The sequence below is a fragment of the Laccaria bicolor genome, genomic scaffold (assembly GCF_000143565.1).
Source record: "Laccaria bicolor S238N-H82 LACBIscaffold_30 genomic scaffold, whole genome shotgun sequence".
NCBI classification, from domain to species: domain Eukaryota; kingdom Fungi; phylum Basidiomycota; class Agaricomycetes; order Agaricales; family Hydnangiaceae; genus Laccaria; species Laccaria bicolor.
The window spans coordinates 214,874-234,758 of record NW_001889901.1 but is presented as its reverse complement, the minus strand read 5'-3'; the positions used below and the strand labels follow the sequence as shown (position 1 = coordinate 234,758).

Here is a 19,885-nt window from a genome sequence, read left to right as displayed (position 1 = left end):
AAAAAGAAGGACCAGGAAACCAGATTTGTGGACGGGGAGTAGCTTCATCCAAAATTTCTATTATTCATTGCTTTGCAACGAAATTCTCTTCGCTGACAAAGCCATACCACAAATGCTCGTACTGTACTAATACGACCATCTCTTCTGGCCCTTTGGGGCGTGACACGTTTTGACCATCTCTTCATGACTTCAATATCCGATGTGATGTGTGACGAAGAGTATGAGCTCTTCGTCCGAACAGGGGCCATCGTCGATTTGAAATTTAAAACAATGTTGTACATGCAGAAAAATCTTAGATGGTGGGACAATTCTTGTTAGAAGTAGATGAAATATGCCGAGTGCTGTTTACATGGCTAGGGCGCCGCAGGCACCAGAAAAATTAGAAAAAATGGATATTTTAAAATGCCAGGAATGGCTTCAAAAGCCAGTGTGATGTGTGACATCACGCTCACTTCACTTCCTTCAGAGACCTCTGTGATGCGTGATGCGAAGGCATGGTCGTATTAGTACAGTATCTTACATCATGCTCGGACTTTCACTTCTACTGGGTCGCTATTCGCTCCGCTTCAATGAATACAGCAGGACACTACGAGCTTGAGCCTTGGATACCGCCATCATGCGGCTCCACTTTTATCTTCCCTCCCAAGAGGATCTACTTTTACGACTTTTCACGATCGCTTTTTGACTGGGACTGCCGAGGAATTGAATAAACGCGCGTACGCGAGAGTCCCGGATTCTTGTTCGTACATATTTCTGATATAGTTACTTGTATTATGCATGGATACACATCATTCCTTGTAGTACATACTGACAAAACAGATCTACGATACCGGTACATCAATCCCTTCTGAGCCCAAGTTCTGACAAATTTCGCATACGTTCTCTCTGATGTTCACAATTCAAAAGCAACATAATCTAGCAAAGAGTGGATATCAAATACTCCGACAGAGGGAGGAGACCACTCACCCTTATGAACAACTACCAAAGAAAATCAACAACCACCCAGTAACCCAAACGCAGATTGGAGAAAATCAATAATCACGTAGTAACCCAGAGGCAGATTGTAGACTCACAGCCCATTTCACCCTTGGAATTAATCACCATGTATCCTGGATGAAGTACTGTCACAAGAAAGTGTCAACAAACTGGTGGCAAAGCACAAAAGGAAAGAAATCATACACTTGTCAAGGGAGTACTTCATAGACATGATAACTCCATTCGTGTAAACGATCTCATTGCTGTTTAATGATAACCAGTTGGGATCGTGAGTTGTCTGGTCTGCGGTGGGATACTATAGGATAAGAATCGGATGATCTCAGCAACTTCTACTCACTAAAAGTACAAGTTAACCGAGCGCGTTTTGTGAAACTTGATTCTGGTACATCTGAAAGAGTACGATTTGTTGCCGCAGCGTCAAGTGGATATTCTTCAAGAACTTTACCTGGTTTGAGTTTGACCCTTTGGTCTGCTGCTGCATTGGCAATTGCATTGACAAGGGCTACGGGATCGCCTTCATCGCTACCTGGATAAGCATCATCTTGGAAGGATATGACATCTGAGTCGCTCATGGCAGCGTCACTATCTATGGCTTGGAAGAGTTCCATGTCCTTGTAGAGTACATGACCCGGCGTGACCAGGCCTTCAACTTTTGCGATACACGCTTTCAAAGATCCAGCGGTGTGAGGGGGTGCGATGAGGAGGGTGTTAATGCATCCTAACGAAGTATCACTTTCGTCAAAGGACGTCTTTGCCTTTTCGTCTCCTCCTTCAGATGAGTAAACACGATAGTATACTGCAACACTGATGAGTGCACGATTTGGAGACTTTGACAAGACTTGCCGTAGTGGATATCGGTGCCATCAGAGCGTTCTGGCAGCTTCTCCGACTGCGAGACCTCCTTGGTCCTTCGCTCCGACTCGACAACCAACGCTATCGGATCTTGTTCGGACAGGCCCGGCCCAGATGGAGCGTACAAAGAGAGGCGGGCTGAGTCTTCTTTGGGTGCTGGGCTTGAGAGCGGTATGTAGACAAGCGCCTTGTCGGGCTCCGAAAGGCCCTCGAGTCTGCACAGGGACCACTTGATAGATGCCACCGTATGAGGAGGAGCAAAAGATTTCGAAGGAATGCGGCCAATGAAACGGTCGTCGGAGTAGAGGGCGTAATTCGATTCAAATGCACCGAGTTCGGTGTATAGACGATAATATACTGCGTGAGTACATTAGGCCGTTGAAGCCAGCAGTAGAGTTTTCGAGATAGGACGCACCACAGCCAAGACCCGTCCTTTTTGTTGACTTCCCTACTTTTCCTGCTGAATCTGCACCCCCTTTGCCGTCTAAAGAGGGAGCGGAACTGGATATATGATCACGACCAGGCAGGGTAGACATGGCTATTTCCAACGGAACCTGTTGAAATATTAGCAAAGTGGACGAGGACGATTGAAGGAGAATTATCGGACACGCCTTCAACGCTTCATCGACATCCATCATCATGCACCCACAAACTTGACCCACCTTGGGCATTGTCTCAAACTCTACAGAACACGACCTCACCGCCCCGCGCAACACTCACAACTCGCCAAGAAGCCCTAGACCAACGTGAGTTCGGATGGCGACTAGACAGGAGAGGACTGAGGGAATGGATGAGAGGCTTAGGGAGCTCGAGGACGAAATGGAAAAATGTTCTGCTCAACTTGGTAGTCTCAACGGCACTTGGTTCGAATTCATGGCCCATTTTGCGTATTCTGTCTGTCGTCTTTCGTGTGTTGAATGACAAGATGTCTTCATTCCACTTTTGCTCTTGCACCTCCCTCCTCCTCTAATCCAAGTTCTCCCAAACTCTTCCCGTGGGCGTGCTCCCCCTCAATATTCTGTTGTACCATTACGCTCCCGGAAACGAAAGGCCTTGCCTTGGAGGTATATGGGGTATTCCGAATCTCACCCAGTTTCTTGATCAATTGTGTTCATACTGATACTCAAATTGACCTTAGCTCTAGCTCGGACTTTTTCGATGACCAAGCTAAATCACCGTATTTGACACTCTTTTTTCCTGTTTCCCCTCAACGAAGACCCTGACGCGACTGGGAAGCCTAACGCGATCTATACCTCTCAACAAGTGGACGGGAGTTACGTTGTCCTTGTTGGCATTGGCGTGTGCGCTGCTGTTTTGAAGGTGCTTGTGAGGAGGTTGACTGGGGTTGGTTGGCGAGGAGGAGCAGTTAGTGTCGGTGGATATACTTTTTGTATTTGGTTCCAGGTTTATGACTTTCATGATCTCTACGATTTTTCACGATCTCTTTTTGACTTGCGCTGACGCCTTATCTATTAATTCACCTGAATCTCTGAGCAGGACTGAAAGCTTCAGCAGTCGGGAGTTGCAGGTTGCGAGATTCGTTTTTCATGATCAATAAGTTGTGTTACATATTAACAGATCTACGATACCGGAACATCAACCCCTTCTGAGCCTGCGTTCTTACAGATCCCACTCCGAAAGCAAACATTCTCTCCGAAGTTCATCAATCAAATAAATTCAATAAACCTGGCAAACAGTGAATATCAAATACCCCGACGGAGGAAGGAGACCACTCACCCTCTGCTACAACTACCGAAGAAAATCAACAACCACCTAGAACCCAAAAGCAAATTGGAGACGCACAGCCTTTTTCACCCTTGGAATTGATCGCCATGTATCCTGGATAAGACCCTGTCACGACGAAATGTCAACAAACTGGTGACAAAGCAGAAAAGGAAAGAAATACGGCTAGTAGGGGAGTACTCCATGCAGGTGATAGCTCCATCTGTGTAAACAATCTCGTCTTTGTTTAATGGTAACCAGGCGGGATCGCGTGCTTTGTAGTCTGCGGTGGGACACTATAGGATGAGAATCGGATGTTCTTAGGAACTGTTACTCACCGTAAGTATAAATTAGCCGACCGCGTTTCGTGAATTTTGAATCTGGTCCATCTGAAAGAGCACCGTTTGTTGCTGCAGTGTCTAGTGGATATTCACTGAGAACTTTACCTGGTATAGGTTTAGCCTTTTGGTCCACTGCCGTATTGGCAGTTGCGTTGACAAGGGCTACGGGATCGCCTTCATCGCTACCTGGATAAGTGTCATCTTGGAAGGATATAATATTGGTGTCGCTCATGGCAGCGTCACTATTCATGTCCTTGAAGAGTTCCATGTCCTTGTAAAGTGCATGATTCGGCGTGATGAGACCTTCAACTTTTGCCATGCATGCTTTCAAAGACCCAGCGGTGTGAGGGGGAGCAATACAGAGGGAGTTGATGCGTCCCAACGAAATATCACTTTCGTCAAAGGACGTCTTCGCCTTTTCATCTCTTTTTCCCTCTGATAAATAAACGCGATAGTATACTGCAAAGCCGATGATGCACTGTCTGGGTAGGAGACGACGACAAGACTTGCCGTACTGGATATCGGTATCATCAGAGCATTCCGGCAGCTTCTCCGATTGCGACACCTCCTCTGCCAGTGTCCTCTTCTCCGACTCGACAACCAACGCGATTGGATCTTGTTCGGACATGCCTGGCCCAGATAGAGCGTACAAAGAGAGGCGGGCAGAGTTTTCTTTGGGTGCTGGACTTGAGAGTGATGTGAAGACAAGGGCCTTGTCAGGCTCCGAAAGGTCCTCAAGTTTGCACAGGGCCCGCTTGATAGACGCCACGGTATGAGGAGGGGCAAAAGCTTTCGACGGAATGCGGCCAATGAAACGGTCGTTGTGGTAGAGGGGGTAATTTGATTCGAATGCACCGAGTTTGGTGTATAGACGGTAATATACTGCATCAGTCAATTAGAACCGTTGAAGCGACTCGAAGTAGTAGAGTTTTCGGGATAGAGCGCACCATAGCCAGGACCCGTCCTTTTTGTTGACTTCTCTACTTTTTTTGCTGAATCTGTATCCCCTTTGCCGTCTGAAGAAAGAGCGGTACTGGATATATGATCACGACCAGGCGGGGTAGACATAGCTGTTTCCAACCAGAACCTGTTGAATTATCAGCAAGATGGACGATTGAAAGAGAATTATCGGACACGCCTTCAAAGCTTCATCGACATCCATCATCATGCACCTCGTGGCACTGGCGATTAAGTTATGCATCAACCGCGTAGGGTGTTCTCTGAATGAGTAGCTTCGCCTTCCTCCCATTCAGTGCATGAATTGGGCTCTCCAGTGTCTGGAAAAGTACGAAGAGCGTCGGAGTGCGAGTTCATGTGAGTCTGACTGTCAGTGCAAGTTGCGATGCCTGCTTCGATTTTCATGATCACGTTTCTTACATTACTGTGTTCATATTAACAAATCTACAAAACCGGTACATCAACCTCTTCTGAGCCTTCGTTCTGACAGATCCCATTCTGAAAGCATTCAATCTCTCCGAAGTTCACCAATCACATAAGTTCAATGGAACCTGGCAAACGGTGGAAATTAAATACTCCAACGGAGGACAGAGATCAAGGCTCACTCTGTGCAACAACTGCCGAAGAAAATCAATAATCACTCAGTAACCCAAAGGCAAACTGGATACTCACAGCCTTTTTCACCCTTGGCATTGATCACCATGTATCCTGAATAAAATTCTGTTCCGATAGAGAGTCAACAATCTGGTGACAAAGGAGAAAAGGAAAGGAATACTCTTCATAACGGAGCCCCACATGGAAACGATAACTCCATCTGTGTAAACAATCTCATCTTTGTTAGTTGATAGCCAGGTGTGATTGTATGCTTTTTGGTCTGGAGTGGGATACTACAGTATTAGAATCAGATTATCTCAGGAAGTGTCACTCACCGTAAGTAAGAGTTAACCGAGCGCGTTTTGTGAATTTTGAATCTGGCCCATCTGAAAGGGCGCGGTTTATTGCTGCGGCATGTGGTGGATTTTAACTAAGAACTTTACCTGATGTAGGTTTAGCCTTTTGGTCCGCTGCTGTATCGACGGCCGCATTGACAAGGGTTACGGGATCGCCTTCATCGCTACCGGGATAAGCGTCACTTTGGAAGGATATGACATCGGTGTCACTCATGGCAATGACGCTATCTATGTCTTGGAAGAGTTCCATGTTCTTGTAAAGTGTATGACCCGGCGTGACGAGGCCTTCAACTTTAGCGATGCATGCTTTCAAAGACCCAGCGGTGTGAGGGGGCGTGACGAAGAGCGTGTTGATGCGTCCTAATGAAATATCGCTTTCGTCGAAGGACGTCTTTGTATTTTCATCTCCTTTTCCCTCTGTCAAGTAAACGCGATAATATACTGCAAAGCTGATGAGTGCGCTGTTTGAGTAGGAGACATCGACAAGACTTGCCGTAATGGGTATGAGTATCATCAGAGCGTTCCGGCAGCTTTTCCGATTGCGACACCTTCTCTGTCCTCTTCTCCGACTTGACAACCAACGCGATCGGATCATGTTCAGACAGGCCTTGCTCAGAAAGAGCAGACAAAGAGAGGCGGGCAGAGTCTTCTTTGGGTGCTGGGCTTGAGAGCGAAGTGAAGAGAAGCGCCTTATCGGGCTCCGAGAGGTCCTCAAGTTTGCATAGGCAACGCTTTATAGACGCCACCGTGCGAGGAGGGGCAATCGATTTTGAAGGAACACTGCCAATGAAACGGTCGTTTGAGTAGAGGGCGTGATTTGATTCAAATGCGCCGAGTTTGGTGTATAGGCGGTAATATACTGCATGAGTAACTTAGACCATTGAAGCCAGGAGTAGAGTTCTCGGGATAGGGCGCACCATAGCTAGGACCCGTCCTTTTCGTTGACTTTGCTGAATCTGTACCCCCTTTGCCATCTAAAGGGGGAGCGGAGCTGGATACATGGTCACGACCAGGCAGGGTAGACATCGTTGTTTCCAATTAGAACCTATTAAAATATTAGCAAGATGGATGATTGAAGGAAAGAGTTATCGGAGATGCCTTCATCCATCCACGAGGCATTGGCGCTAGTGCTTATGCATTATGCCAGAGCACGTAGGGTGTTCCTGAGTTGAACGAGTAACGAATCCGCCTTCCCTTCATGCACTGGCCTCTCTACCTCTCAACTTCAAAAAAGTACGACACGAATATATCGGAGGGCAAGTGGAAATATAGATTCATGAGGTACAAGAGTCGTTATTGAGGAGGGTGGAAGTCCGATACACAACAACTTGAACAACATGATCCTGATTCCTTACGCACGATCATTTTTTATCCGACCAACAAAGATCGTTACACAGGCCCCAATACTTAGCCTCATTCTCGCAAGTACTTAATATCTGATCATACCGTCGCCGAATTCGTTTACAGCGCGGTGCGCCGCTATCTCAAGTCTCCACTTTGTATTCGACTGCTATTGGACTGCTGCCTCGACTTGCCTCGAGGCTACCAATAAACAAGCCGCCGCCTGTCGCCGCTTTCCAAAACATACCCCACGGCGAGAATGGTCTTCGCCACGTCATGACAGGCGAAGTTTCTCAATACCAACCAACTATACGCCTCCCCCATATGGCTTCGCCCGAATTCCTCCTTATCCATTCCCTCAGTGCAATGAAATTTTCTTCGATCTTAACACCCATGTGCGTATCTTACATCATGCTCTGCGTCTCACCTCTGACGAATATTTAGGCATTGGATGAGACTCTGTTGAAAGCTCGCCATCTCTACTTAAGTACTCCGAGAATTCAGCATGTCGCAGGATGGGACGGCCTATACTACGATCTCGGCGTTCGACACCCAGGTCTTCTTGTTGTGCTAGGATGGCGTTACTTCACAAAGTTCGCGGAGCCTCAAGTCAGGTAGTGGCTCTATGAGAAGAGGCCACTGAACTCAATACTCTCCTGCCCGATGTTTGGCTCATCATTTGTCAATGGATCGTCGGAGAAGGGCAAAGACCGGCCGTTCGACGAGCACTTTTATTACCTTCTTGAACGTGCAGATTAGGTGTGTTTCATGCCTACAAAAGTCTTGCCATTCATCGTCGTAACCTTATTACCACCATTTCAGACGAAGTCTGGGATAAACTTGAAGACCCTGACACTCAAAAGCGGCTTCGGAAATGGGTTCCCCCTTCGCACAATACTCCAGGAGATTCAGTTTTCAGGTTTACTTGCGGAAGTTCAAACAGCCTACTGGGAGGACGTAAAGGAGATGCTTTATCGGCGTTGGCCGGTACTAGCCTTCACCCAAATCGGCTGGAGGGGTTGTTTCTCCTCAATGACGACGTAAGCTCACGACATCTCTCATTCGTCTCCCTGGGGTTCTTACCATCGTCGTCCAGAGCATTTCCCACCTTGTTCGGATCATGGTCTCCTTCCACCAATATCTAGATAAAAAATGATGGGATCCTCATGTTGAATTTCCCAGCGATCCTTGTGAGGTTACGCAAGTTTGTTAAGACATGATGACATGTTGAAGGTCAATCAACTTCCGTCCTCAAATCCTCTCCGCCTTCGCTAACAATGCAACAGGGCATCGGGATTGTCGTTTCTCCGACCGGGGGTCAATCGCCTACTAATATCGACGGCGTCAAGAATACTAGTATCCACTTCCAATGTACCTACCATCTTCGGTTGACATTGAATGACGAGGGTCCTATGCCTATTGGGTTTTTGTTCATATGTATCTCTGATATAGTTACGTATACTTTATGTATTGGTTCGCCTGAATCTCTGAGCAGGACTGAACCTTCAAAAGCTTCAGTCGGGAGTTGCAAGTTGCGATGCCTGCTTCGTTTTTGATGATCAGTGAGTCCTCGTTTCTTGTATTACATATCAACAAATCTGCAATACCGGTACATCAACCCCTTCTGAGCCTAAGTTCTGACAGATTCCAATCCGAAAGCATGGATTCTCTCCGACGTTCACCAATTAAATGAATGAAAGAAAAGCTGGCAAACGGTTAATATCAAATACTCCGACGGAGGAAGGAGACCACTCACCCTGTACGACAACTGCCAAAGAAAATCAACAACCACCTCATAACCCAAAGGCAAATTGGAGACTCACAGCCTTTTTCACCCTTGGAATTGATCACCATGTATCCTGGATTAAACACTGTCCCAAAGAAGTGTCAACAATCTGGTGAAAAAGTGGAAAAGGAAAGAAATACAGTTGTTAATGGGGTACCTCACGGAGACGACAACTCCATCCGTGTAAACGATCTCATCTTTGTTTATTGGTAGCCAGGTGGGTTGGCATCCTTCGTAGCCTGCGGGAGGATACTATAGGATGAAAATCGGATTATTCCAGGAACTGTTACTCACTACATGAAAAAGTCACCCGAGCGCGTTTTGTGAAATTTGAATCTGGTCCATCTGAAAGAGCACGGTTTATTGCCGCCGTGTCTTGTGGATATCACTGAGAACTTTACCTGGTATAGGTTTAGCCTTTTGTTTCGCTTCTGTGTCGGTGGTTGCATTGACAAGGGCTACGGGATCACCTTCATCACTACCCGGATAAGTGTCATCTTGGAAGGATATGACATCGGTGTCGCTCATGGCAGTGTCACTATCTATGTCTTGGAAGAGTTCCATGTCCTTGTAAAGTGCATGACCCGGCGTGACGAGGCCTTCAACTTTAGCGATGCATACTTTCAGAGACCCAGCGGTGTGAGGAGGCGCGATGAAGAGGGTGTTGATGCGTCCTAATGAAATATCGCTTTCGTCGAAGAACGACTTTGCCTTTTCATCTCCTTTTCCTTCTGTTAAGTAAACGCGATAATATACTGCAAAGCTGATGAGTGCGCTGTTTGAGTAGGAGACATCGACAGGACTTGCCGTAATGGGTATGAGTATCATCAGAGCATTCCGGCAGCTTCTCTGACTGTGTTACCTCCTCGGTCCTCTTCTCCGACTCAACAACTAACGCGATCGGATCGTGTTCGGACAGGCCTGGCTCAGAAAGAGCGGACAAAGAGAGGCGGGCAGAGTCTTCTTTGTGTGCTGGGCTTGAGAGCGGTGTGAAGAGAAGCGCCTTGTCAGGCTCCGAAAGGTCCTCAAGTTTGCACAGGGAACGCTTGATAGACGCCACCGTGCGAGGAGGGGCAATTGATTTTGACGGAACGCGGCCAATGAAACGGTCGTTTGAGTAGACGGCGTGATTTGATTCAAACGCACCGAGTTTGGTGTATAGACGGTAATACACTGCATGAGTAAATTAGGCCATTGAAGCCAGGAGTAGAGTTTTCGAGATATGGCGCACCATAGCTAGGTCCCGTCCTTTTCGTTAACTTTCCTGAATCTGTACCCCCTTTGCCATCTAAAGGGGGAGCGGAACTTGATACATGATCACGACCAGGCAGGGTAGACATCGCTGTTTCCAACCAGAACCTGTTAAAATATCAAGATGGATGATTGAAGGAAAGAGTTATCGGAGATGCCTTGATTCATCCACGAGGCATTGGCGCTTATGAGCGCTTATGCATTATGCATCAATTGTCATCTTGCTGCCGGAGCACGTAGGGTCTTCTCAAAGTGAACGACAGCGCATGCACCGGCCTCTCGAGCTCTCAACTTCCCTCTTCGGAAAAAGCACGAACAACGTCGGAGCGCGAGTTCATGAGATGCCACGGATACATGGGAGGGAAAGTGGAAATATAGATGTTGGGTTGATGGGGAATAGGGTTGTTGAGCTGAGGAGGGGTGGAAATCCGATGCACAACACCAACATCCATGCGCACGATCATATTCTATCCGACCGATAAACATTGTTCCACGGGCCCCAATAGCCTCATCCTCACAAGTCCTTACTATTTGATAGTACGGTCGCCAAATTCAAGTTCGTTTACAGCACCACACCACGTTGAGTGAATCCGATCCCCCAGCCATATCCGAATGCCACTTTATATCTGACTTCTACAGGCTCGAGTCCACCAATAAACAAGGCGCCGACGCCTTCCAAAGCATACCCCACCCCGCGAGAATGGTCTTCGCCACGTCGTGACAGGTGAAGTTTCTCAATACCAACCAGGGATGTTTCTCTCCGACGACGAAGTAAGCTCACGAAATCTCCTCGTTCTTCTCCCTGGGGTTCTTACCATCGTCGTCCAGAGCATTTCTCGCCTTGTTCGGATAGGTCTCCTTCCACCAATATTTAGATCAAAAATTATGGGATCCTTTTGTTGAACCTCCCAGCGATCCTTGTGGAGTCACGCAAGTTGGTCAAGATATTGAAGGTCAATCTACCTCCGCACTCGAATCTTTTTCCCTTTTACTTGCAATGCAACAGGGGTCGGGACCGTCGTTTCTCCGGCCGAAGGATATCGGGTCCATCAAGAATATCCACTCTGAAAGTACCTCTCATTCCAGGATTACGTTGATTGACGAGGGTTCTCCGACTTTTCTGGTAGTTCTTTCCACTGACTTTCCGGCGGGGGGTTGTCTACAGCTCCTACGACGACGGAGACAATGAGAAATCAGTCGTCATGCAATTCCACGGCTTCCGAAGGCCAAACGATGTTACCTGACCTGAACCGACTCGAGGACAGGCGATGACAATCTACCATCACTCGTGGAGTTTTATGGCTGAACCTCTCGCAACAGTTTTATGGTACGCATGGAAGAACATTGGGAAAATGGAACACACTTTGGCTGGCCGAACGCGTAGCTTACGTAAGGATCGCGTCCTATACAACTATGATTTCAAGGTACGTCCTTGCTATCTTTCCTCACCATTCCGCCACTTATTTATATTCGCAGAACGATTGTCTTCCCGCCATGCCATTGGCGGTAATTCGCCTGGAGATTCCATCAAGGCGGTCTACTTGATCGTGGTCACCATATGCTCCAGAACCAAAGCGACACGTCAGCGATACCTAGAATGTTGAGAAGCTCTTCATTGAAATCTCGGACGACTCAGACTCGGCATGTTATGGGGTTTGAAGATCGAAGAAGTTCAAAAAGTCTACTTGAGACCTGTGAAGCAATTTCACATCTAAATTAGAACCAGCATTACTTATGTTATGAATGTGCGGAGCAGTTAGGTAGATCTGCATAAGAAAACGATACACAGACGAGTCAATCCCTGGAATCCAATCCACGGTCACTCACTTCCAGGTGAATGCTGGGTTGCAGGTGGGGTAGCTAATCTGAAGTCGGCGAAACGTAGGCGTATCTTGGGAATCCTTAACCTCCTGCATTTTCTGAAGGACATCATTCTGCCATCCTCCCCCTAAGTAAACCTCTATATCCGGGATGGTTTCCAGAAAAGGAATAGACAAATACTTGATAACGCTTTCCTGGTCGATACAATCGTCCACAAGGATGAATTTTTGCAGAGGGCAGGAGGACCTATTGAAAAAATCCTCGAGCAGCCCGTGGTACTGCGTCTCGGAACCTGTTGCCATGCACAGATATTTCAGGGATGGCAGAGTAAGCTTTGATAGGATATGGGCGAGATTCCCAGTTCCTTCCAGATCAAGCGATTGTAGATGAAAAAGTGTTGTTTGCGGTAGTCCGAAAACATCCGACGAATGCCCACATTTAACAAAGTGCCAGCGTATTTTCAACGCCATTGCGCATTGCGAAAGGCAGGTTATTACGTCCTGCACGGAGTTACGTGACGTGATGTAGATGTGCGTTAGCCGATAGAATGGTATGTTTTGCAAAGACATTGCCGACAGGTTTCCGTACCATGATAGGTGGCGAAGCTTAGGCAAGGATGGAAGTAGAGCGGAGACCTCAGCACTTGTACTGCTAGGTCCTTCAAAGACCAATTCAAGTTCCTCTAAAATTTGCGCCTTGGAATCAGCCGTGGCGATAAATTGGCGTGCGAGATTATCGTTCAAAGTGAATGCAATCGTGCGCCATCGATGCATCTCATTCGAGAATAAATCGAACATTTTGGATGCGTGGGCATGATATTTTGGTTTGTCGTTATAACCCGAAGGTGCCGCGAGGGTCAACGAAAGTGGAAGACCACGAGAACGGGCAAGCCAGAGTGCGATAAACGCAGGAAGTGGGGTGAAATCTCCCGTGCCTGACAATGAGCACCAGAGTAGTGGTAGAGATATAGCAACCTCTCTCCAATGACGACAAACCTGACAAAGCAACAATGGTGCTCGCCAACGCCTCGCATCGACAGGGCGGTCGAAATGAAACCGGCATTCTGACCTCTTTGAACAAATAAGGAAAATTTCCGCGAGAATTTCTAAGGGAAGATGGTTGATAGAAATGGCTGCATAAGATCCCCCAGTATCGGACGGCAAATTCAAAATGGCGGATTTGTCCAGTTCACGAGGATAAAGTCTAGATAGAAGTTAGTCGATACTGGTCGATACGAGTAGCCACGCAAAGCTTACGGAGTTGCTGCCCAGCGAATATAACTTATACCCCCCTGAAATTGCGGCAACGATGTCGGGTTATGGTAAGGCATGAACTTTCACTTGCGATGCCAGTGGGGCCATACTCCAGTAAACACTGGGACTTAAATACGTCGAAGGTCAATTGTGTTGCGGTTTGAGAGGGTAAAAAGCCTCACCCTATTGTCTGTCGGTCGATAGGGAAACGGCCGCTTTCAGTCGGCAAGAAGTCAGGCAACACATTTTACAATAATGAAATTTCGAAATCTTCCGATCAAAACCCCTCCTCTTTGCTAAAGTTTGACTTGGAGAGTACTTCCATGAAGCTTGGAGTCGGACTGTCGGATGCAAGTTGGACGCAGTTGTAGGTAAGCGCTTCATTTCTTTGGGCCGTGGGATATTCTGAGTTTGGTCACTTCGAGACCTCGCCGATACTAATCAGCCTTTCCCAACTTGCCAATTCAAAACACTCTGAAGCGAACGGAAGGGCGGGGATGATTCGACTTGGTAGATGAGTAGATGTCACTTAGTAAGTACATTAGTTCAGTTGAATTCATTGAAATATTACTAACATGTGGCCCAAGCCTGTGTAATGTTGGTGTACTTAATGTGAAGCGTAAAAGACTAAAAGTGCCAAGCCTCTTGGGTCAGACTAAAGTTGGTTGTCAAGACTCGAGACGGGTCCGAGTCTGTCGAATTTGATAATCGAGCAGAGTCGGACTAGCAATTTCCAAAACCGACCGTAACTCTCTTTGTGTTATGTGAGCATCGACGAGACAAATGGACTCCAGTGATAATTTTTCTTCTTTTTTCAAACAATCTGCAAGCCCGGAGCAGAATTGGTGCTTCACTTCACTCTTGAAGTCAAATATTATCACAAGAGACTTTAGCTTAGAGAGCGATATAGGCATTAACAATGGCCGAATTGGGGAGGAAACACTCCGCAAAGTGAGTGACTCGAGTCCAGCAAATTGTTGTTGCATTGCTAACCACCCAGATTTTTCCGTCATCGTGGTACCGCTGATTCCGAAATCCGCAGTTGAAAGGGCAGGAAAGTGGTGTAACACAGACAAGAACTGGTCTGCATCAATCTTATGTTCGATGGAGAGGTTTCTGACACCCAAAAGGCCATGTGATCCACGACCACGGATGAAAGGTGAAAAATGGGAAAGATGGAGTGTTTGAGGGATCATTGAGCGAATATTTTTGAGGAAGAAAGTGCATCCATCCTCATTTGAGCAAACTGAAAGGTCTTGCAAAGATTTGAGATCATAAGAGTACTTCTTATGATTTGCTACAGCCAACTCGCCCGACCATTTCAGTCGGGTGACGTCGCGGAGAGAACCCATCACGTCATCGAGAACTTCAGGGTAAAAGTTATCATGGAGGATAACGTCCGTGAGTCGACTCCATCCAAGATTCAGCTCATGAGGCACGACTTCCAGCGATCCGACAAGGAGGTCTAAGGTTGTGAGGCTGTCCATCCTCACAGAAGCGAGGAGTTCTTTCAGGCAGGAAAAGTCAACCTGATTCACTTTCAAAGATGATAGATGACGTAGATCGATCGCTGCCGTTGCGGAAGGCGAGGTAAGTTGTCCGACACCAATTGGACCGATAGTGAGGTCTTGAAGACAGTTCCGGAGCGCATAGAGAACGGATTGCATGTCTATCAGGGATATCTTTCGATCTATGACAAGTTTGCTTGGTTTGAAGTAATCACTGATGATTGTTTGAGCGATAGATGAGACTAACGGACAACGTCAGCTCTCAGCATGGGCCAATAATAAAAGTTACATACCAAGGGTTTCTGGAACCATTTCTGGTTGATGTTCTCGTTGTGGTGAAAGGCTTTCACGTCGGGTGTGATATGAGCTAGCCGAGGATTGACGCGTCATGTCTTGATATTGTTCATTAGTTGGTTCATCATCGTTTGCCGCTAAGGGGGAATTGTATATCGTTCCATAATAGTATTCTCCATGAGCTGATTCACCAGTATAAATGGAAGGGATTGAAGGTAGTTCAGGGGAGGGCGACGCAGAGGGTAGCGACACGCAATACATTCGGGGACAACTCGGTTGGGGAACAACACTCTCTTCGGAATAGTCCGTAAGCTGAGGCCCAAGGGCATCGAGAGGTTGTAAATTCGGTAGGAAGGAATGTGCCGAAGGACTTGCTTGAGACGTGCTTGGTCCCCCATAATTCGTGACCGCGCGTCCTGAGAAGACTGACGACGGGGGACGACTCAAATTTAGATTCCCCTCAGGCGTGGCAAGGGGGGGAGGCGATTGAGCGGGACGTCGCTCCCTCCGTCTCACAAAACGTTTGAATCTGCCAAACGATGGATGCAGGGGTTTGGGGATCCGAAAAATCTTCCTCAGAGTGGGCAAAGTGCCTGACCATGTTGATCCGTTACGTGACATTCAGTTGAAGGGCGAATGAGATATGAGGGGTGTGGTGACTCGAGAACTTGTGGGTGCTTTGGTGGGCTTGGTTCGTGAAGTATCATCTTGCGAAGGGTGCTTTTATTCGGAACATGAAATTATCATTATAATGCAAGAACAACGAGTAGAATCTGCGTGAAGGTGCGTCCAAGACGACGACCAAGGGGATAGGGAGGTGAGTAGAAGGCGCAAGAAGACAGGTGACAGTAGTTACCTTGGTCGTCATGAGCAGAAAGCAACCATGGGACGGACGTTAAGGAGTTGAACGGGCTGAGGCTGTTGTTCCTGAGGCTGTCACCCCAATGCCTTGTGCTTGTTGGAGACAACTGACTTCCCCGCCCTTGTGAATGCAGATCCACAAATTCTCGGCATTTCGATACTGGCGGAAGAATAAACTGCAGATCCGAGTCTGTCAACAAAGCTGAGAGACGGAAAGTTTGCGGATGAATTGAAGGGTGAGTTTGCGACAACCACAGCGTGAACTCGAGTGGATCTGGCAGGGCCCATTCAGCGGAATGGACACCTTGTAACCTTGTTGAAGTTTTGACCAAGTTTTGACGTAGGCTTCAACGTGACAAGATAAGATAAGATGTGGTGTGGCAATGCAAAAGTGCAGAAATTTCCTATCATTCGCTGGGGGCTCAGCCTGGGGCTACTGGCTGTCTGAACTAATATATTGAACGCTTCTCACTCCATCTCCAACTCCCCAATCACAATCGCATCCAACACCGTCCCAACCTTCGCAACCTTCGCCCCCGTAAGACCCAAAGGCGGAAGTACCACAAACCCATTAGCCCCACTCAAACTCGCCACCCGACTCGACCTCTGTCCGCCCGTGCTATACGCTTTCAATACGCCTGAATCTTTCCCAATGCGGATGACAACGCGGTGAAACTCTGTTCGAGGGTCGAGAAACATCAGGTGTTGGATCTAACAATCAGGCAACATCACTTCGGCAAATGACAATTAAATGGGAGGAAAACAATTACCTGCACTTTCACCCTTGGCAACTGACACATCTCTTCCGTCCACCCACCCATTTTTCTCAACGCGGGAACAACAAACACGTAAAGCATCACCAACGCAGACGCCGGGTTCCCTGGTAACGCAAAAATGGGCTTCTTCCCACGCCTTCCCCCTTCATCCTCGAACGGGATCGTAGCGAAGGTAGTGGGTTTTCCGGGTTTCACGGCGACCCTTCCAAAGTGAACAGTCCCTCCAAAGTTTCGCTCGATGACGGGTTTCAAGAGGTCGGTTGGGCCCATGGAAGTTCCCCCTGTTGTCAAGATCATGTCGGCTTCAGAGAGACCTCGTTGAATTGCTTTGACGTGGGCTTCTACGCTGGAGATCAAATTAGTTCTGCGATTTCAGACAGTTATGAGACACAAAGCCCTCACTCATCTGGCACAATTCCCAGATCCACAACTTCATACCCCATACTCTCCAAAACGGCCCGCAAGGACGGCCTATTAGTGTCGAAGATGCCACCCCATCCTTCAACAGGTGTTGTCGAGCTCGCCTCGCGCATTTGTACGTCCATGAGCTCGTTGCCCGTGCTTAGAATGGCTACGACTGGTTTACGATACACGCGGACCTGTCCACACGTTGACACTTGTCAATACTGCAGAACCTAGATGGACCGAAAGAAAGAAAGCAGACCTTTTCCCGACCAACAAAAACAAGAGACCCAACTTCGCCGCCTCGCCCGGTAATTCTGTCTCCTTTCAGCATGACGACATCCCCCTTGCGGACGTCTGAGCCAGGAAGGCGAACGTTTTCTCCTGCAGGAATTCGAGCGAGAGTCTCCACTTCTGTCTCTTCCTCTGTCTCATCATCCGTCGACACGAGTTGCGTGTCCTCCACCATGATGACGGCGTCTGTGCCTGGGGGGAGTGGGCTGCCCGTGTTGATTCGGTAGATGGTGTCTTCTGAAAGGGGTGTGGTGGGGAAGCGGGTGAGGACTTTGTATACTCCCGGAGAGTCGGCTGCTGTTATAGATACGCAATGAGTTGTAATTTCAAGGGAAGACAGGTGATGAACATACAACGGATAGCGTAGCCATCTACGTTCGTGGTAGAAGTAGGAGGTACGTCTTGTGGTGCGTGTACATCTTCTGCAAGTATATATTCACGTAAGTTGTTGTCGACCTGATAAAAGGGCGTTAGCTTTAATGTCACAAAACTTGAAATCCAATTCACCCACAATGCGAGGTTCAGCTGGGAGAACTTCGATATTTGCATGGAGGTGATCGAGTGCAGCCTCAAACCAGATCAATGGGTAAGGAGATTTCCTGTGTCTTGCAGACGCTATAGACACATAAGTATGCACCTTCTAAACAAAATCGAAAAACATACCAGGTGCACTAGGATCGTGAGACAACACTTGCACAGATCGCGGTGTAGGTGTATGATGATCATGGTGATGATGATGCACATGAGTGCCATGATCATGCCCATGGCTATGGCCGTTGTGACTCATACTTCTTTGCTCTCCTCCAGCTAAGATCGCATGTACCCTTGCTCCCGTTCCGCCTCTCAACAGCTCTACGGCATGCTGCACGATCCCGCCTCTCATCAACGCGTCCATATTCTCTTTGACAGCTTTTACAGACCCAGGAAGGGTGGTTATGAGTGTACTTTTGATCATGCCTGCGACCGGACGTGAGAGCGCTGCAAGTGGTGTATGTTGGAGGGACACAGCCAGGAGAAGGTGAACTAGACCAGGGGCAGCGCGATCTAAAAGGGGAATAATGGCCTGTCTCCCAGTGTCAGCGGATCGTATGTCGAAGAAAGAGATCGAGTGAATAACTACCTCAGGCGTAACATCGCGAACACCGAACCCAGTCCCACCAGTGGTGATTATCCAATCCACATTGCCACTATCGCCCCACTCTTTAACAATGATTTGTATCGCTTCTACAGTATCTGGGACAATTCGGTAATGCTTGTCGGATTCTACTTCTCCATGGTGAGATGTGATAATGTCTTGGATTATTGGACCTGATCTATCGGTGGTGGCATCAGCGAAAGCGGTGTCGCTCACTGTCGAAGCATCAGCGACGGGTATGTGGCATGCGGGAAAGAACAAACCTGTGAGGATGGCCACACGGATGGGAGCCATTGGTTGGAGTGATAGTTCCGATATGAGGTGAGAAACACTTGACACGGACTTAATTTAGGGTTAGGGTTCACGCCAAGCCCACAAAAACTGATAGAAAAAGCTTGAGACCATCCTTATGTTGCATTGGTCAACGAGGATAAAATTTGCGACAATACGTGGTCATGTAGAGCTCCGTCGAATGAACTTCAGCGGGACAATTCAATTCTGAAGCAAGGAGTGTGCTTCTTGGAAAATTTGTCGTAAGATATGGGGCTTACGACTGCCATAGTTGTCTACAAGAGCATGAGCCATCGTTAGCGGTCAGAGAGTGTAATTTAAGGGTGCTAACGTACGGTTCTACGCAAAAGGCCAACACCGCGTCACGAATGACTCATGAGCGCAACAGCCCCGATACTGGATATATATCCCACACATCCATGGTCGGCGATAATAATCCCATTTTTTCGACAGTCCCGTTGCTGCTGCAACACGAGAGAAAATTATCAGAGGGATCAAAGTGGGATGCCGGCAAGCCTTCGTTGTAGTACTCACCGTTTTCTGGAACCCAGTAGCGGTGGCTGCTCTGAAGCTTGGAGCATAACCCCAGATGATCTGTAGCCTAGAGTGCGACATTATCCTTTCAGTATCCAAGGGTCTCCGGATGTCGAAGCTAAGATGAATTGGCAAGATAGTCCTATTTTCAAGGGTAGGGAAGATGAAATGTTCCTCCGCAGATAGTTGAAAGCATTGAAAGCATGTTGGCCGGCTTCGAGGTGCTGGGGCGGTGAGGTGGATGCCTAAAAGTGTTGGCTGCTTGGCAGTGAAGCGCTCCGTTGACGCTATCGGTTGGTGACCGGTGGTGACAGTTGGTGCACAAAGCGCCTTCGATCATTTTTTCATCATATCATCAACATATCATCCCCAAAGGCAGTGGCAGCAACTTTTCAATTTTCACGCTTCAGGATATCGACCTTCAATCGCGTATTCTTGTAAGTAGGTCATAAGAGCCTCTTACCCAGCTAAAATAAAAACAAGCTGGGTTGTTTTCCGACACCTGGTACAGTCAAGTCAG

General features: G+C 47.7%; 6 protein-coding genes across 6 annotated transcripts; 1 reads left to right on the top strand and 5 right to left on the bottom strand.

The window, feature by feature from the left end:
• Positions 1 to 668: 668 nt before the first annotated feature.
• Positions 669 to 6,844, bottom strand: LACBIDRAFT_330920 (uncharacterized protein; the record flags this gene model as incomplete). Its single annotated transcript, XM_001885222.1, has 21 exons — positions 669 to 753; positions 813 to 885; positions 967 to 978; positions 1,074 to 1,121; positions 1,334 to 1,792; positions 1,831 to 2,205; positions 2,264 to 2,402; positions 2,569 to 2,814; positions 3,025 to 3,232; positions 3,473 to 3,497; positions 3,586 to 3,597; positions 3,652 to 3,699; positions 3,909 to 4,793; positions 4,859 to 4,998; positions 5,289 to 5,292; positions 5,474 to 5,485; positions 5,541 to 5,588; positions 5,798 to 5,869; positions 5,906 to 6,235; positions 6,261 to 6,677; positions 6,736 to 6,844. 21 exons carry the CDS (start codon positions 6,842 to 6,844, stop codon positions 669 to 671), a joined length of 3,747 nt encoding a protein of 1,248 aa, XP_001885257.1.
• A 311-nt stretch (positions 6,845 to 7,155) lies between these two features.
• On the top strand, positions 7,156 to 8,304 carry LACBIDRAFT_330919 (GPI-anchored small secreted protein; the record flags this gene model as incomplete). Its single annotated transcript, XM_001885309.1, has 5 exons — positions 7,156 to 7,243; positions 7,286 to 7,554; positions 7,604 to 7,768; positions 7,982 to 8,199; positions 8,256 to 8,304. The coding sequence occupies 5 exons, from the start codon at positions 7,156 to 7,158 to the stop codon at positions 8,302 to 8,304; spliced, it is 789 nt and encodes a 262-aa protein (XP_001885344.1).
• A 208-nt stretch (positions 8,305 to 8,512) lies between these two features.
• Positions 8,513 to 10,285, bottom strand: LACBIDRAFT_330918 (uncharacterized protein; the record flags this gene model as incomplete). The annotated part of the gene is made up of 8 exons (XM_001885221.1): positions 8,513 to 8,534; positions 8,622 to 8,757; positions 8,916 to 8,927; positions 8,983 to 9,030; positions 9,240 to 9,290; positions 9,347 to 9,747; positions 9,842 to 10,118; positions 10,177 to 10,285. 8 exons carry the CDS (start codon positions 10,283 to 10,285, stop codon positions 8,513 to 8,515), a joined length of 1,056 nt encoding a protein of 351 aa, XP_001885256.1.
• A 1,543-nt stretch (positions 10,286 to 11,828) lies between these two features.
• Positions 11,829 to 13,079, bottom strand: LACBIDRAFT_330917 (uncharacterized protein; the record flags this gene model as incomplete). The annotated part of the gene is made up of 3 exons (XM_001885220.1): positions 11,829 to 11,907; positions 12,024 to 12,951; positions 13,013 to 13,079. The coding sequence occupies 3 exons, from the start codon at positions 13,077 to 13,079 to the stop codon at positions 11,829 to 11,831; spliced, it is 1,074 nt and encodes a 357-aa protein (XP_001885255.1).
• An 859-nt stretch (positions 13,080 to 13,938) lies between these two features.
• On the bottom strand, positions 13,939 to 15,693 carry LACBIDRAFT_306342 (uncharacterized protein; the record flags this gene model as incomplete). The annotated part of the gene is made up of 2 exons (XM_001885219.1): positions 13,939 to 15,020; positions 15,072 to 15,693. The coding sequence occupies 2 exons, from the start codon at positions 15,691 to 15,693 to the stop codon at positions 13,939 to 13,941; spliced, it is 1,704 nt and encodes a 567-aa protein (XP_001885254.1).
• Positions 15,694 to 16,530: 837 nt separating this feature from the next.
• LACBIDRAFT_157224 (uncharacterized protein) lies at positions 16,531 to 18,783 on the bottom strand (the record flags this gene model as incomplete). Its single annotated transcript, XM_001885218.1, has 8 exons — positions 16,531 to 16,644; positions 16,704 to 17,055; positions 17,112 to 17,308; positions 17,374 to 17,702; positions 17,759 to 17,879; positions 17,917 to 18,020; positions 18,069 to 18,468; positions 18,526 to 18,783. Coding segments are annotated over 8 exons (1,875 nt in total), but the record flags the coding sequence as incomplete, so codon positions are not given.
• Between the last annotated feature and the right edge of the window lie 1,102 nt (positions 18,784 to 19,885).